Raw genomic sequence first — 18,406 nt, forward strand, 5'->3', positions numbered from 1 at the left:
TATTTTGCAAATATTTTCTCCCATTCTGTTGGTTGTCTTTTAGCTCTGTTAATTGTTTCTTTTGCTGTGCAGAAGCTTTTTAGTTTGATATAGTCCCATTTGTTTATTTTTCCTTTGGTTGCCCGTGCTTTGGAAGATTTTAAGTGCCATGATGTAGATGTGAGAGAGGGGTACGGGAGCAGAAGGGAGTGCTTACAGCATCTTAAGGTGGGAATACTGGGGGAGAGAAAGTGGGGGAGGCTTCCTGAAGAAGATGTCACGCATGCTGAGGCTTGAAGAACTGGTGATGGTTAGCCAGGAAAAGCAATTGGGTGGAAGTGCAGTGGATAAATAGACACATTAAAGAAATGGCATTTGCAAAAGTATGGAAGAGAAAAAAAAGATGGCAAGCTCTAGACATTGTAAGTGGTTCATACAATCAGAGCACTGAGGGGGAGAGGAGTTGAGAAAGATGGGACTAGACAGGCCAAACATGAAAAGACCTGCACACCATGCTAACGAGTTGAGATTTTAACCTGAAAGCTACAGAAAGCTATTACATGCTGAAAACAGGACAGTGACAAAATACGTGTTTTTGACAGAACACCCTAATAACAAGGTGGAGAATGGATTGGGGAAAAGCAAGTTGGAAAGAGGAAGACCAATTGGGGAAGACATGGCAATACTTTAGAAGAGAAATAATGAGGGTTTGGACATAACCAGTGGAAGTAGGGATAAAGAGCAAACAGATTCTTGCATAATTTACAAGAACTGGTGACCTGCTGGAGGACAGGATTGAAGGAGAGAGGAATCTGTTTCATTTTTTTTATTGTCAATAATATTTGTTGCATGCCTATTATAGGCAAAAAACTAACTATTCCAAGAGTGATATAATGGTCTACAAAAGAAATGGTTCTCATGGAGTTCATGTTCTAGTGGGAGAGACAGATAATGAACAGATAATCAAATATATAGTAGAAATGTAGGTGAGGTTGTGATGGAAATGAAGTAGAGTTGGGGGAGAGAGAGTTGTGGGCAGCAGAGTTTCGATACGGTGGTCAGGAGAGACTGCAGAGGAGATGGCATCAGAGCAGACAGAGGCGAACAGAAAAGATCTGGAGGAGAAGGTGTTCGGGGAGCAGGAGAAGGCCAGGCTTCTGGCTGGGAGGACTGTACACGGTACTGCTTACTACGACAGGGTGTAAGTGAAGGGATGAGGTCGAGAGGGAGCAAATGGGTTCCAACATCACTTCTGCCACTTATTTATTGGCCATGTGGTGTTGGGCATGTTACTTAAGTTATCTGAACCTCATTGACTAATGGGGCAGCACTAACTTTCTTACCTCTCAAGATTTTTGTGATACTCAAATAAGCCAAGATGAAAGTGGAAAACTACAAAAAAAGAGTGCTTTGAAAACTACAAAATGCTGTAACAATTGAAAGTATTATCTGCTTATAGTCCTTTAAGCTCTTTCCTGAAGAATGGATTTTTAAAGAAGATTTTGATTTCCACCTGCTGTCAAAATCCATGATAATAATAAAAACCCCAACATTCAACACTGGAGAAAAGAAAAGGCACCAATATTTTCCTTTGGGAACAAGTTATGATGGTGCCAATATTCCCTTTTATCATTATTATTTATTTATTTATTTATTTTCTTTTGATGGCTGGCTGGTACAGGGATCAAACTCTGGATCTTGGTGTTAACAGCACTGTGCTCTAACCAGCTGAGTTGACCAGCCAGCTCTGCTGATATTTCCTTTTTCCAAGGATTGGGATCTGACTGTCAATCAAATTGTGAACGTGTTAGGTTTTAAACGAGGTGGTAGTCTTTTTTATCACACTTAGATACCTTCTTTTTATCAGGGAAAATATGCCCTTCGACTAGCCTGATTCTAGGCAAATCCAATACCTTTTTTGGAGGGGACAGGGTAACCTCAAGAGCAAAGTTGAGTTAGTCACACTCTCATACTAATCCCTGTCTTAATTTATTCCTTTATATCCTGGTACTCCATTCCTTTCACACACACACACCCGCGCGCGCGCACACACACACACACACACACACACAGAGGCAACCTTTCTTTTGGGTTTAATGCATTTGTTTTGGTTTATATTTCCTTTAAAAATATTTGCATGTATTTTTAATTTCTGTAATGGTATTGCAGGTAATTTAAATTCCTACTCTCCACAGCGTTCCACGGATTTGGTTCTTAGTAGTCTCAAGTACTTGTATTATCTAGAAGTCTTATTTTTCAAACTAACCAGTGCATTGGGGTCTTTTCTCTGAAACGCATCTATCTTGCAATAGCCAGAAGTTTGTCTTTGAGCCCAGTTCTGGGCTTCCTAGTATCTAACCTATCTCCTGGAATTCAGCTGGTGATACATTCAGCTGAAAGGGAGTCAGGAAACAGTGAGATAAAAATACTCAGACAACCTCAGCAAACAGCGATCCTTGGTCTGTTCGGTCACATTCTGGCTGAGCTTTTCAACTACCTCCTGACTTGGACCACTCTCCTTCTAAATCTACACGCTGAAGAGGCTTCTCAAGAGGTACAGTGTAATCACGTTTTCCTGAACTGCCATTACCAGTACAGCGTCATCTCAATAGAATGAGAGCTGGGTCTTCTTCATCCCTAGATTCCACATATCCCATTTCTGCAATTTCCTGTATGTAATGGGTCTTAGGCTGAGCCAGATGAAACTGCATTTATACAAATGCATAATTGGCCAGCTGTTAAAGTGGAAGCTGGTACAGCTCCCCAAAAGGCAGAAAAAAACTCTCAAGAAAATTTCCATTTCAGAAGTGATTACCATTCTGGTTATAATTTTGTGTGGTAATTTCACAAATGGAGTTTTGTATCAGCAAGGAATTGAACATCTGCAATTAATCATGCCATATAAAGCATGTTGCCTGTTACAAGACAGAAATTGAAGAGTTTGCCAGTTTCCAAGAGATGCGACTTCTTATTAGTTACCCAATTAGGGGGCAGATTATTATACTGATGAGTATAGTGGCCTCAGTAGGATTGCTGTGGAGCCAAAGAGAACTGGTTTCTGTCCTAGCACTCACCGGCTCTGTGACCACTGAACACACTGGCTCTTCTTAGCCTCAGTTTTCCTTCCTTAAATGGCAATGAATACACCTACCTTGTAGTCTTATAAAAATTACTTAAGTTGGGGACCGGCCCGGTGGCACACTGCTACAATGCGCCGCTTGGGAAGCGCGGCGGCGCTCCCGCCGAGAGTTCGGATCCCACATACAGACCGGCCGCTCACTGGCTGAGCGAGGAGCGGGGGCAACACCGAGGGTTGCGATCCCGTTGCCGGTCCCGGTCCGGTACGGGCGCGACACTGAGGGTTGCGATCCGTTGCCGGTCACGAAAAAAAAAAAAATTACTTAAGTTAACTCATGTAAAGTGCCTGGTTTAATGCCTGGCACATAGTTAGTCCTCAACAAATGTTACTTCCTTTTCTTGTTCCCCTAAGAAAGATATTGAAAAGCATTAAAAAAAAAAAAAAGAATTTGAACTTTGAATTAGTACACTTCTGTTGCTTATAACAAGATACCTGAAACTGGGTGATTTATAAAGAAAACAAAATATATTGATTAGAGTTTCTGAGGCTGGGAAGACCAAAGTCCAGGGAACACATCTGGTGTGGGCTCTCTTTGGAGGTGACTTCAGTGATGGCAGATATCACACTGCAAAAAATGGTGGAGCAGAGAGAGAGAGTAACCTCCTCATTCACTCTCTTTCCAAAGCCCTCAGAACCACGCCCCTGACCACCTTTATTAATCCATTCACTATGTTGTGGTCCTACAACCCAATCACCTCTCCAAGGCTCTATGCTTCAATTACCATAATAGGATTCGCCACCATCAACAGTCACAGTGTGGGCCATGTTTCTAATACATAAAACTTCAGGGACACTGAAAGAAAGTGAGCCAAGATGCCAGGTACTGATCAAGCTTTATTAAAGGAAAAGAATCAATTGGGCTGTGCTCAAAGTGGAGGGCAGCCCGGGGCTGCCCTCAAGATAGAGGACAGCACCTGATGTGGGGGTGAGAGAGCTTATATAGGGTGCCAAGTGCTGGCTGATACCATCAAGGAGGGGCATTATGCTAATGCTGAAGCTATGTGACCAGGGTGGAAAACTGTGCCCTTGCAGAAGCAAAAGGGTTTCTGTTTTGCAGAAGTCATGAGGTTTCTGGTAAAGGGAAGGGGGCAGGGATTTGGTGCTGGAGTGGAAGACAAGGCTGGAGGCTGTTTTGTACTTATTGTGTACACAATGGCACTGGTCACATCCAAGATCCATCAGACACAATTTAAGTTTCAGTGAGTTTGGGGGGGACATAATTCAATCTGCTACAAACACTGAGGAGAAAAGGTAGAGCTATGATAGACCTGCACTGGTTTGGGCTTTGTGTTCTTGCATCTAGATCAGGGGTCAGCAAACTACGGCCCTGGGGCCACATCCAATGGGTCCCAAGTTTTTATAATGCCTACAACTAAGAATGGCTTGTACATTTATAAATGGTTGAAAAAAATAAAATGGAGAATAACATTTCATGGCGCATGAAAATGATATGAAATTCACATCTCATTGCTCATAAATAGAATTGTACAGGAACATAGCCACACTTACTCATCTGTGATTATTTCCGTACTACAGTGGCAGAGTTGAGTAATTGTGACAATAGAGACTACACGGTAAAATCTAAAAATATTTGTTATCTGGTTCTTTACAGAAAAAGTTTGCCGACCCCTGATCTAGAGTTTTCTATTGCACCCTCTCTTGCCCCTTGAGGATGGGCACAATGTGGATCAATGGGGGACAATAATACAGAGCAAGGGCCACTTAACAAAAGTTCCTTTACCTGAGGCACTGGGAATAGAAATGCCCTATTCGTCGTCCCCACCCTCACTCCCCACCAACTACCTCCACCATCGTGAGGAGAAAAGATAGAAGGTGGAATGACACTGCTTGCTTGCTTGCTCAGTGGCCCTATTTCTTTAGCAATCACATAATTTCCCTGGACAACCCCAATCAAGTAACACACGTGCCCCCGCCAGAGTCACCCCTTTACCTTCCATATGATTATCCTGCTTCCTTCCCCAGATCAGAGCTGCAGAATTGACATAACAGAGGAAGAAAGACTGAGATATGAAGTATGCTGTAATTCAGGCAGGGTCTTTTGATAGTAGACCCTACCAAAGCGTTGTTTTTTTGTGTTCTGCTCTGGAGAGATTGTTAGAAAATAGTTCTCTTTCAAAAGTGCTCTCATCTCAGGGGTACCAGGGAAAAATTCAGAGTGAACTTCCCGGAATCAATACATTTCTATTCCCTCAACAGACAGACACCCTCACCTCTGTAATTTTAGTCCACCGATGCATCCCTTAGAGTGGTGTTGTGCATACAGTCAGCACTCAGTAAATGTTGTTGACTCACTGGTGAATTTCCCTGCCTTGGGTGTCTCCCCTTTAGGGTATATTTAGAGGCCACCGTCCTCTCTCCCTAACTCCTTTACCAGCACTAGACATTCTTTGACACAGAGAACTAATTTTTTAGCAATCTTATGTAAGGCAGAAATGACTTTACGAAAATATTACCACCCTAAGCCTTTCCAGTAAGAAAAGTTTATAGCCAGCAATCTTCAATGAATTCATAAATCCAGACCTCTTTCTCTCAGAACCCACCAGTCTGCTCTGATTTCACTTCTTCCCACAGCCCGGGCTCTGCACTGCTGTTCAGAAGGCACAGTGAGTTATGGGAGTCCATGTTCATGTGCCTTCGCCCCAGTCATGGGCCACTGCTGATGGGTGTGTGGGTTATGCACGCCACAGTTCTGGGATACCATCTACACAGGCTGTGCAGTGGCCCTGCTTGACCCCTACCCAGCTGCAACTACACAGGAAGCATAAAATCTAAGATTTGAAGAGCAAGAGAAGCTATTTAGGTCATATCCAATCCTTGATTTTGTAAGTGGGGAAATTGTAGCTCAGCGAGATTAAGTGACTTTTCTAAAGTCATATATTTAGCAACAGAACAGGACCAGAATGTAAGCCTCTTGACCTCAAGTCCAGGGTGCATTCTGAGTCTACCTCCCCAGTTGGCTCTGGCACACTCTACCCACCTCATCTCATCTGCAGAAGTCTGCCCAACACACCTCTTCCTCTTACTGGGGCTCCCGTAGAAAGAACCAAAAAGAACTCTCATATTCTGTCTTGAAACTGTACCAGGACCCAGCCCACATCAGGGTGCATATAACCCAGGACGTATGCAAGATGATCCATCAGAATGTGGGTAGAAAATTCTAGAAATGCCCTTTCTTTGAAATATTTATCTAGCTTATTTTATTATTATATGTTTTATAATATACATGTTGTATTAATTCAGTAATATATGTATACAATTTATAAATAAATGTTATAGGGGTGTACATGAGAAAAAATTGGGGGAAAATTTTAATATATATTTCTGAGCCCCACCCTTAGAGATTCTGATTTAACAAGTAAGGAATAAGGTCCTGAAATTTCTTTTTTTTTTTTAAGAAAATCATTTTACTTATTGAATTTTTATTGTGATAAAATATATATAACGTAAGGATTGCCATTTCAAGCATTTTTGAACATACAATTAAATGGAATTAATTACTTTCACAATGCTGTGTAACCACTATCTCCTTCTATGTCCAAAACCTTTTTGTCATCCTAAACATACACTTTGTACCCATTAAGCAATAACGTGTAATTATTCTGCCCCCCTGAGTCCCCTCCCCCAGTTTCTGGTAACCTCTAATCTACTTCTGTCTCTGAAATATTTTTTTCTTTTTAATTTGTTTTTTCTTAATTGACTCATGATAATTGTATATATTTAGGGAGTATAATTCGGGCACATTTATAAAGAGTGCAATGACCATATCATGGTATTTAGCATATCCGTAGCCTCCAACATTTGTCACCTCTTTGTATTGGGGCCACTCAAAATCCTCTCAACTAGCTACTTTAAGTCATACAGTAATTTGTTGTTGGCTGTGTTGCTATAGAACACTAGATCTTAGTCTTTTTATCTCTACAATTTTGTATCCATTGACCATCCTCTCCCCATCAATCTCTAGTAACCAACTTTTTTAGCTTCCATTTATGAGTGAGAACATGTGGTATTTCTCTTTCTGTGCCTGGCTTATTTCACTTAACATAATTTTCTCCAAGCTCATCCATGTTGTTGCAAATAACAGAATTTCAGGAATTTCTTTTTTAATATCAAAAGTAATTCTGATGCACAACCAGATTTTGGAACCACTGCCGTGAGACCTTGAGAATCTCCGGCCTACATAAAGTTGATACTGATTCATCAAGTTTAGTTGGATATACGAGTCTAAGAAATACTATTTCTTAGACTTAGGCTTAACGGAAAATAAAATAACTTAATTGGAAAAGCTACCTATGGCCCATGGTCTCCAGTAAGAAACTGAGATAAATGCCTGAGCTGCTGAGGCTGATACCTTTCACTTATGATACTCAAATTTAGTTGGGCAAATTTTTTCACAATTTGTCTGACATTACATGAAGAAGATATGTTCAGCCAAATCAGAAATCTGCATCTGCCCAAAAATTGCAATTCAGACTTTATTTCCATGCTCTGTCATTTACTTTGTGACTGTGCTCTGAGGACTCTACAGACTTGTGTTTAATTCACGGACACTTCTTTTATGTCATAAGTCCAACAGTTGGGCAGTTGTGAAAATTTATTCTTGCCTGAAGTCTAGGGTGATAGTCGCAATCCAAGATGCTTCTGGGTATTACCCCTTAGGTTCAATATCTCAAAGATGACCCCAAAATATAAGCTGCATCAAAGTTAGGCTTAAGAAGTCCCAGTTTTTGTAAAGAGATTCAAAGAATAATCCAGTGAATAAAAAGAATTTTAAAAGAACTGCAGTATCTTTCAAAATTACAAGTACATTTTCCCTTTGACCTGCAATCCTATTTCTAGGAATTTGTCTTATAGAAATTCTTATACATACAAAATGGCACTTTCATAAGAAAGATTGTTCATTGCAGTACTATTTGTAATTAACTCCGTGCACTTATATGTTTAAAAATTTTTAAAATGGCAATCCTTATGTTATACATATTTCACCACAGTCAAAATAAATAAATAAAATGATTTTTAGATTTATTTTTAAATTTTTATTTATACATATTTATGGGATACAGAGTTGACTATCAGTATTTGTATATAGCATGTGATGATCAAATCAATATTATTAACATGTTCATCTTACAAGTTGTAATGACTTTTTCTGTCCCTTACCCAATTACTCCCCGTCCCCCTCACATTCCTCCTTTCCCATCTCTAGTAACTGTAGGTCTGTTCTCTCCTGAAAGTTCAATGTCTCATATAGTCTTTCTTTCTTTCTCTCTTTCTTTCTTTCTTTCTTTCTTTCTTTCTTTCTTTCTTTCTTTCTTTCTTTCTTTCTTTCTTTCTTTCATCTCCCACTTATGAGTGAGGACATGTGGTATTTTTCTTTCTGGGCTTGGCTTCTTTCACTTTACTTAATTTTCTCCATGCTCATCCATGTTGCTGCTAATGGCAGAATTTCATTTTTTTTTTTTTTATGGCAGAGTAGTATTCCATTGTGTATATATACCACATTTTCCTTCTCCAGTCGTTGGTTGATGGACATTTAGGTTGGTTCCATATCTTGGCTACTGTAAATAGAGCTGCAATGAATATGGGAGTGCAGGTATCCCTTCAACATGATGATTTCCATTCCTTTGGGTATACGCCCAGCAGTGGGATTGCTGTAGTTCTATTTGCAGTTGTTTGAGAAACCTCCATACTGTTTTTCATAATGGCTGTGCTAATTCACAGTCCCCCCAACAGTGTAGAAAAGTTCCCTTTTCTCCGAATCCTCACCAGCATTTGTTCTTCTCAGTCTTTTTGATAATGGCCAGTCTAACTGGGGTGAGATGACATCTCAATGTGGTTTTGATTTGCATTTCCCTGATGGTTACTGATGCTGAACATTTTTTCATGTACCTATTGGCCATTTGTATGTCTTCCTTTGAAAAATGTCTATTCGGCTATAATAAATAAATAAAATAAAATAAATAAAATGATGCTATTTAAAAAAAAAAAAAGAAATTCCTGGACCTCATCCCTAACTTGATAAATCAGAATCTCTAAGACTGGCCCCTCTCTCACCATAACCCTATTTCCTCCTGTTACCCGCCTTGGTCAGAGGCAGTAACAGCTTTCAACTATTGCTAGTTTCTGAGGTAGGTATTATTATTATCTCATCTAATACATGGGGAAACTGAGGCACAGTGCAGCACCCAGGATTGAAGCTCATACATTCTCTTTCAAGCCCGAGCTCTTTTAAGCATGGCACAATACTACTCATGGATATTAACACCCAACACATAGATCTTAAAATGATATGGTAGATGCTGTGTGCTTTAAGGGGAAAGATCATGGTGCTGGGAGAGAAAATAACACAGAAGACAGAGTTTGGTTGGTGGGGGTAGGAGTGTGGTGTTCAGGAAATTCTGTTCTAGGAAAGTAACATTTAAGTTGACACCTGAAGGAGGTTGGTTGTTCGAGTCGCTGGGGTTTGAAGGAAGAACATCCCTGGCCTGTGCAAAAGTTCTTAAGGAGGGAAAGAGCTCGGTGTGTCCAGACAGTAGCGTGGTTGGATTGCAGTGCATGGGGAAGAGGAAGGCACAAGGTGAGCTGGGCAGGTGACAGGGATCACCCAGGACCAGATGTCACCAGGCAGGTGACAGAGCTTGGCTCTTCTTCTTAGAGCATCAGGAAGCCACTGGAGAGAAGTGATGGGATTGAATCTATAATTTACAGAGATCGCTCTGGCTGCAGCTTGACAGTGGGATTTGGAGTGGGATGGGACAAGAGGAACGGGCAGCTGTGGAAGCTGAGAAATTAGCAGTTTATAGGATGGAGGGTTGAACCAGGATGTTGCCATGGGAATGGGAAGAAGTGGTCAGATTTCAGAGGTAAAATCAACAGGACTTGACAGCCAGCTGGATGTGGAGGGAGAGAAAGGGGAAGCGTCCACATGAGTTCTCGGCATTAGGTGCTACCAAGCAGACTTGTTGAGCTGCCCAGTGTCCTTTCTGCATTAAGACCTGATATAGCTCCGCCCATCCTCACCAAACCACAAACCCAGAGGAACAATAGAGAGTTCTATGTGGCTATCACCACATCATGCAGTAAGTCGATTCTGTGGGTCAGGAAGGACCTAATCATTACTTATAATATGTTCTGTGGACAAATGGATTTGCAACCAACTGAGAAATGAGCCTGTTAGAAATAATCTATTTATGAGTTGGAATTAGTTTTATAAATCACATTTTCCATCTATTTTGTGTTTCCCAGGCCTGTCAGAGAGTTTTCCATGCCAAGGGGAGCAAACAATTTTTGCTACTGTACTAAAGCAAATGTGATTGTCACTGGAGGTAAGTGGACAATTTTTGTTACACAGAGATTTGTTGCTTTGCAAACAGTGCTCTCTTTGAATTTACTGATGAGAAAAACCTTTCAGGGAATTAAAAAATTTGTATAAAGTCAAATCTATCTGTCTTTTTCTTTGTGGCTTCTGGATTTGATGGCACACTTAGAAAAGCCTTTCTTGGCCCAAGAATAGATGCCACAAATTTTCCTGTATTTTACTACAATTTGTTTTTATTGTTTTGCTTTATATTTTACCTTTAGAGCTTTAATCCATCTAGAACTCATTTTTATGTGTGAAGGAATGAGGTCCTAGGCTTTATAAAGGATCCCAGAGTCCCCTGGAGCAGAGTGACACTTGTATATCTACGTCCACCTTTCTGGAGAGAAAGACCAAAATTATCTCAAATCCTCAAAAGGAGCTGAAGGCCAGAAGATTAAGAGACAATAATTTAGAGTTAGCAGAGAAGATGGCCAAGGATAGAACGTTAAAGAATACCAGCATTTAAGGAATAAGTTAGGTAGATGACAGGAAACAAGGTCATCCGCTGCAATTTACTCATAAGGTTATTATAAGAAATATATTAATTCAAATAAAGTACTTAGCAAAGTGTTTTGTACATAGTAAGTGTTCAACACAAGTTTGCTAATAATACTACTGAGAATAAGAAAAAAATACCTACTTCCTATGGTGGTGTTTAAGATTAATTAAGATAATGTATGCTCGGCCTATAGTAGGTTCCCAATAAATGTTGATTGTCTACTTAAACACATAGGCAGACACATTTGGCAGACTTGTGGAGGTTTTGTTGGATTCAAATGAAATCTGAGTTTCCAGTTAAGAGGCTGTTCCAGAAGACACGAATGGAATGGAGAGGGTCTGAATTGTTGTAGGTGCCACGTAAAAGGAAAAGACAGAGCCAATCTCAAAGACACGGGAAATGAATTACATTCATAAGACCTGGAGACAGAATGTTATGGAGGATTTTGTAAGAGGGCTCAATCAGCTCCAAGTTTGTAAGGCGGGAGCAATGGAAGAATTGCTGTTGTAACACAGTTACCCAGACAGGAGAGGGTGCTTACATGGGGAAAGAGAGCAAACGTGAACTCAGTTTTGAACTTAAGTGTCAAGTGTTGATGAGACCGTGAGGATATTTCTTTTGTAAACAGGAAAAGATCCTGTTTGAGGTCAGGGATGTTAGGGCTCCCCAGGCTCCTTGCATGGGGGAGAAAATGAACTCCCAGAGGCTCCTCAAGGATACCAGGGTCACCTTATAGGGGGCATGTAGACTTGCAAGATGTGAATGAGCAAAACAGAAACACGGCCAAACAACATTAAGAAAAGTGGCCTGTACTGGAGATCTGAACTTTAAAAATGGAAAGAACAAACAAACAAAATTTAAGAAAGAAGAAAAATGTGTCATCAAAAAAATCAATAAATACACCATTTGGCAAAAGAGTTTAGAGCAAAAATACTCATCAGAGGAGCCAAGATATTAAATGAGTAACAGCTATGGGTTCCTTCCATGTAAGATTTCTTCAGATTCCTCCCCCTGAAACACACACAGCAGGCAATGTTCCGTTTCCTACCTAGAGGATCCTGCCTCACCCCTGCAGTGCCTATATTGCTGAGTATAAAGACAGCTATGCTCTGCTTTGTGGCTGGGTAATCTCCCCTAAGGGCATAAAGTTAAATTTTTTTTTTCAAGTACGCTGTGCATTCAAAGTTTATATTTGAATCTGTGCTCAGCTTTGGGCCTCTCACAACACTTACTTGAAATTAGTTTATGGTGCACACATTATTACAAAAATAATAGTCTATCGGAAAGCACCACAAATAAAAACAAAGCACTAGAAGTTAGAAGTGCTGGGTTTAATCATAGCCTGGCCACTAACCAACTGTACGATTTTCAGCAACCACTCAATCTCTCCCTGTTGCTGAATTTCCTTACCTGGTAAAATGAGAAAGTTGGACTACATACATTCCAGGATCCCTCTGAGCCTAAAATCCTATGATTACATTTTTTAAAAAATGTATTGAAACATAATTGACCGTACATGTCTGTGGGGTACAGAGTTGAATATCAATACCTGTGTGCAATGTGTGATGCTCAAATCAGGATAATGAGTATACTCAACATGACACAGTGTGACTACATTTTTTTTTTTTAACAAAACTGCCTGTTTGTAGGGAGATAAATTTAAAATGTCCTTTGGAAAATTTGGAACCCAGTTTACCAATGAAATGTTACTCAATATATATAGTCGCAACTTTGTGCACTCAGAAAAACAAAGCGTTAATGGCCACATCTAAAATTTAACTAAGGGGGCCAGCCCGGTGGCGCACTGGATAGTGCGCCGCTTGGGAAGCGCGGCGGCGCTCCCACCCGAGGGTTCGGATCCCACATACAGACTGGTTCCCGCTCACTGGCTGAGCAAGGCGCGGGAGCAACACCGAGGGTTGCGATCCCGTTGCCAGTCCCCGGTCCGGTACGGGGGCAACACTGAGGGTTGCGATCCGTTGCCGGACACGGAAAAAAAAAAAAAAAAAAAAAAAAAAAAAAAAAAAGAAGTGGGATGCTGCGTCACGATTTCTTGATCCCCATTGCCCTTTCCTGAGTGGGTACCTGCTGAGGTTTATCACTTGCTTTGGAAAAGGGCCTCCTGGCCTGGGCCACAGGTCAGAGGAGGCTGCAAGAGGTTCAAGGAGGAGGACACAGATATGAGAGATGGAGCAGACAACGTGACAAACTATAGTGGATGCTTTTCCCAAGCCCCACCCCCACCCAACACACCTTATAGTGTTCTCCACTCAAACCCCACACACCAAAGAAACCCTTTGAAAAAGCAGCGCTCACCTACCTGGCTAAAGTACATTTGATTTCTAAAATCTGATTGTCACATCATGCTGTCGCGTTAATCTTCACCAACTCCTTTGGAGAGCTCTTTGTTTTCACCGCAAAGAATGCAAAACGTTAGGAATTGACCAGTTTTTATATACTTTGTAATTTTAGCATTTTCATAACTTCTGGGGAAAAAATGTTCAGTCAAGTTTTAGGACTTAAATCACTTCAGTGTTTTTGGATTAAGGCATTTGACTCTCATTGACCTCAGCGATCCTTATCTACAGCTTTGAAAACTTATTAATGATAGGTTTTCTAGCTCTTTCACAAAGGTAAGAAAACATTTAGCAGTATGACTGACTAGCAACTAATACTATTCACCGTGCATAATTTATTGAATTGTCAGTCATGTTGCCTCTATTAGTAGAAAATGCAAATCCTCACTAACCGAAAACATTTTTCTCCGGAGAATACTCTTGTTGATTAGAGACTCAGCCAAGCACATTGCTAAATGTACCATATGTACCAGCTGACAGCTCAAAATATACAATGAAAACAGCTTTGCTAGGCGTAGCCGAGTGTGTTAAATGTGCAGGGACATTTGATGAGCTTGAAAAAACAATAGTTCTTGCAGGAAAATAGAAAAGTCAAACCAGGATAGGGTATTTACAGAAAAATCTGTAAATTTCCTGAGCATCACCTTGTTGACCATCAAGAATTTTCTACCCAATAGTGTCTCCACTAGCCGTTTTAAGAATAAAGATTCTAGCATGAAACGTCCAGTGTACAAAAACGGTTATACACCATTTAGGATACCTTGGGGGCTCGGCATTTATTTTTTCATGTTTCACTCAACAAATATTTTTTGCACAACAGCGATGGACAAGGCACTATAAACCTTAAAAAGTCAGGCTGTCTTCCTAACTGTCAAGAATTCAGAGCCTAATAGCACAAATAAGACAAGTCTATAGATACTGACAGTACAAAGTACAGCGTGAGTCAACAGATGATGAAAATAATACAAACAGAGATGAAATACTGCAGGCATTGAGAGTGTAGGGCCATGCCCCTTTCTGCTCATGCTGGCTCCAAAAAGCCACCACATCGACTGTGTAAGGATTCCATTACTATCAATGAAAGCAAGCAGAGCTGGAGAGCCTCTGGTAACAGGTAATGTGGAACCTCTGGAACACTGGGTTTTCTTTACAGAGCACGTTGGACAAAGCCCTTCGTGTAAGAGGCCTGGACAGTCCTTAATTGCATCCTTCTTCATGTGATACACAAGTTATAGATTTTCTTCTGGGATAAGCCTGGCCTCATCCTCTAGGAGTGATATTGCCCAATTCAGGGCATGCCCTGGCCAACATTATCTAGGACCATCTGTGGGCCCAAAGCTTATGGTTCTGAACATACCCGAGTAATGTGGTACTTCTTGGCCATTGCCATGGTAGAGAAAATGTATTAGATTGAGACAAGATACTGCATTATTGGAATTACTCAGTTTGAATCGTGTAACTGAAAACCTGGAGGTTTTCTCATTGCCTATAAAAATTCCAGTCTGCCCTCTACCTTCACTGTAGTAATCACTTCCTCCAGAACACACAATCTTAAAACTTCAGAGCTGGAAGGAATCTTGAAGGTCATAATTTCACACATGTGGATATTGAGACTCCAGAAAAGAAAATAATTTGCCACAAGTGATGCAAACAGTTAGCTGGCAGAGATGGGCTTGAGTCAGCTCTCTTTGCTACCCCCAGCACTGCTTCCTTCTTCCTGGACCTCATCAGCCTGGCCCATGACAGGCTCCCTCCCTTGCTTTTCTCTGTAGATGTAGCCCGCTCATCTCATCAAGAGTGACGCACTTGGATCAAGTGACTCACCAGCTAAGAGCTTGCTGAAGGAAAGAAAGTCCTATCTTTGATGTGTGGCTTTATCCAAATCCTGGCTTAGCAAAAAAAAAAAAGAAAAAAAAGAAAAGAAAGAAAATCAAACAAAATAACAAGGAACAGAATTAATCCCTTATAATCCCTTATTTATAGTATAAAATCCTATTTTCAGACTTGATATACTTTTAAAAAAACTTTTATTGAATCATAATTGATTATACATATTTTGGGGGTTCAGTGTGGACATATGTTGGTCAAATCAATATTACTAGCATATATATTGTTACAAATCGTAATTATTCTTTATGTCCCTTGTCTAATCTCTCCCCATCCCCCTCTCCCTCTCCCCTTCCTCCTCTAATTACCCTAGATTTCTTCTCTTCTTCTGAAAGAGTGATGATTACTCTGTTGATTTGTTGCCTAGATGATCTGTCCAATGCTGAGAGGTGTGTTCAGGTCCCCCAGTATTATCATAGAGCAGGTGCTTCTTCTGTCACTCTGAAGTGGGCTTTGTGTAGAGAGACACCCTCTTCTTTTCTTTGGTCTCTGCTGGACTCTCCTTGTGTCAATGCAGTCCAGCGGCTGGCAGACCATCTGCATGGTGGTTGTGACATCTAGCCACTTTCACAGCAGCCATGGTTATTGTGGCAGCTGTGGTGGAGGTGATGTTTCTGGCATGCTCCTTACCTAGTTGCTGGCGGTGTGCCTGGTTGTGGGAGGGAGTCTGCTCCCCAGCTCCTTGCCTTAGGACTCTGGGTGGGCCCTGTCTTGATATATTTTCTATGAATATATATTTTCCCTCTATATCTGCTTGCCTTGTAGCTACTACTAGATTATCAGCTCTCAAGAGCAGGGACTATGTTTTCATATATCTGTGTGTCAGTTTCTCCCCTCTTCCCCCAAACATTTTCTAAATGCATTGTAAATAGCAGAGACTTAGAATAATGAGAGTAGTAGTACTTATTTGTCAGTTCATAGTCCAGGACCCATCCAGAGTTATACATTATGAGTCTGGTTAATCCTCACAATAAAACTATGACATAAGTTCCATTTATCCCCATTTATAGATGAGGAAACTCAAACACAGAGAGGTGAAGCAACTTAACTTGAAGTCATAAAGATAGTAAGTGATAGAGCCAGGTTTCAAATCAGGGCAGACTTACTCAAAACATGTATTCTCAACCACTTCATCAGTGACTTTACTAGCCAACTCATTTACTTAGCAAACATGTATTAAGCACTTACTGTTTGTCAAACACTGCTATGAATGGGAAATGTAAGGCTCACCAGATAAAGGATAAACAGATATGTAAACAAAATTATAATTGAATAGAATTTGTGCTATAAAAAAACCTAAAGAAAACACCCTAAGAACACAAAAGAAGGAGTCTTAACTCCATCTGGGGCTAGGGGAGGTGAATAGGGAAAGCTCTGGGGAGGAAATATTGGAGCTAAGTCTAAAACAGTGTAAGTTTTGGTCTTCTGGAAGAAAAGTAGACTTTGAGCAGGGACAATCTCTAGAATTTCTTTGTATCCTTAACATGTAGCAAGATACTAAGTGATACAGTCATTACTAAAGAAATTTTTTTGTTGTTGATAGGGGTAGCATGGAAGTTTTAAATTTAAGAAAATATTTAACTTACTGATTGACCATAGTCCTTAAAATATCTTGGTTGCTATCTTAGTTTGAGCTGCCATAACAAGATAACATAGATGGGTGGTTTAAACAGCAGAAATTTATTTTCCTGCATTTCTGGAGGATAGAAGTTCCACATCAAGGTGCCAGAATGATTATTTTCTGGTGCAGGCTCCCTTCCGTGCATGTAGACAGCAGCCTTCTTGCTGTGTCCTTACATGGCAGGAAGAGAGAGAGAGGGAGCAGGCTCTATGATGTCCCTTCTTATAAGGGTACTTATACCAAATACCATCACTTTAGGGGTTACAGCTTCAATATGTGAATGGGGGCTGGGGGAGGACAAAATTCAGTCCATAGCAGTTGCTAGGGAAATGGAAACTATGAGCCGGCTGTACCCTGGTATTTTCAGCCTGGCTCAGATAACACTCCAAGATCTGAGAGCCTCTCAAATGAACAATTGACCTTCCCAAAGGAGTTAGCTAAACATTCAACAAAGATTCTTTTTTTTGTTTGCTTTTTGGTTAGATGAATGTTTCTCCCCTCTTTTGACACATTATAGTTAAATCTCTGAGCTCCATACAATTCATCATTTTAACATTGAAGTATTGAAGTTGTTCAATACATATTTTTGTGGGTGGCCAAACACATGATACCAGATTAACTAAAATGATCATTCTGAATTTTAGGTTTTTTATATGTAAATCGTGACTCTTAATAACTTAGATTATATATATAAATTATATTTTAGGTTATAATGCTATTACACAATCTATTTTTCTAGTAGTCTAAAGATCCTTCATAATAAGTAAGGTGCTTAAGAATATATCATAGTATTTCTAAGTCAGTTCCATTTTCTGATATGTAATTTTGGACAAATCACATTTAAATCATTAAATTAAATTAAAGCATTTAATTAAAATTATTTAATACTCGAGAGTTAGTTTCTTTCTTTTGTGATATATGAAAGTTGGATTATATAATTTCTAGGATCCCAACCTAAAATTCTTTGACATTTTATGACTCAACTTCCAGGACACATTTAATGAGTTATTTGTGAAATAAAAAATCCAATATCTTTAAAAAAAAATCCATATTTTGTAAGCCATTACAAATAGTTTAGATTACTTTTTTTTTTTTTTTTTGTCTTTTGTCTTTTTCCATGTCCGGCAATGGATCGCAACCCTCAGTGTTGCCCCCGTACCGGACCGGGGACCAGCAACGGGATCGCAACCCTCGGTGTTGCTCCCGCACCTCGCTCAGCCAGTGAGCGGGAACTGGTCTGTATGTGGGATCCGAACCCTCGGGCGGGAGCGCCGCCGCGCTTCCCAAGCAGCGCACTTATCCAGTGCGCCACCGGGCCGGCCCTAGATTACTTTTTTAAAAACACAGTTAGGGCCGGCCCGGTGGCGCACTGGATAAGTGCGCTGCTTGGGAAGCGCGGCGGCGCTCCCGCCCGAGGGTTCGGATCCCACATACAGACCAGTTCCCGCTCACTGGCTGAGCGAGGTGCGGGAGCAACACCGAGGGTTGCGATCCCGTTGCTGGTCCCCGGTCCGGTACGGGGGCAACACTGAGGGTTGCGATCCAT

General features: G+C 40.6%; 1 protein-coding gene across 1 annotated transcript in view; it reads left to right on the forward strand.

The window, feature by feature from the left end:
• WDR64 (WD repeat domain 64) overlaps positions 1 to 18,406 on the forward strand; it is a 130,329-nt gene that overhangs the window by 38,899 nt on the left and 73,024 nt on the right. The window contains exon 8 of the mRNA XM_008575260.1: positions 10,382 to 10,461. Coding sequence (XP_008573482.1) covers positions 10,382 to 10,461 — 80 coding nt within the window. The remainder of the gene's footprint in view (positions 1 to 10,381; positions 10,462 to 18,406) is intronic.

The sequence above is a fragment of the Galeopterus variegatus genome, unplaced genomic scaffold (assembly GCF_000696425.1).
Source record: "Galeopterus variegatus unplaced genomic scaffold, G_variegatus-3.0.2 Scaffold1162, whole genome shotgun sequence".
Lineage (NCBI taxonomy): Eukaryota > Metazoa > Chordata > Mammalia > Dermoptera > Cynocephalidae > Galeopterus > Galeopterus variegatus.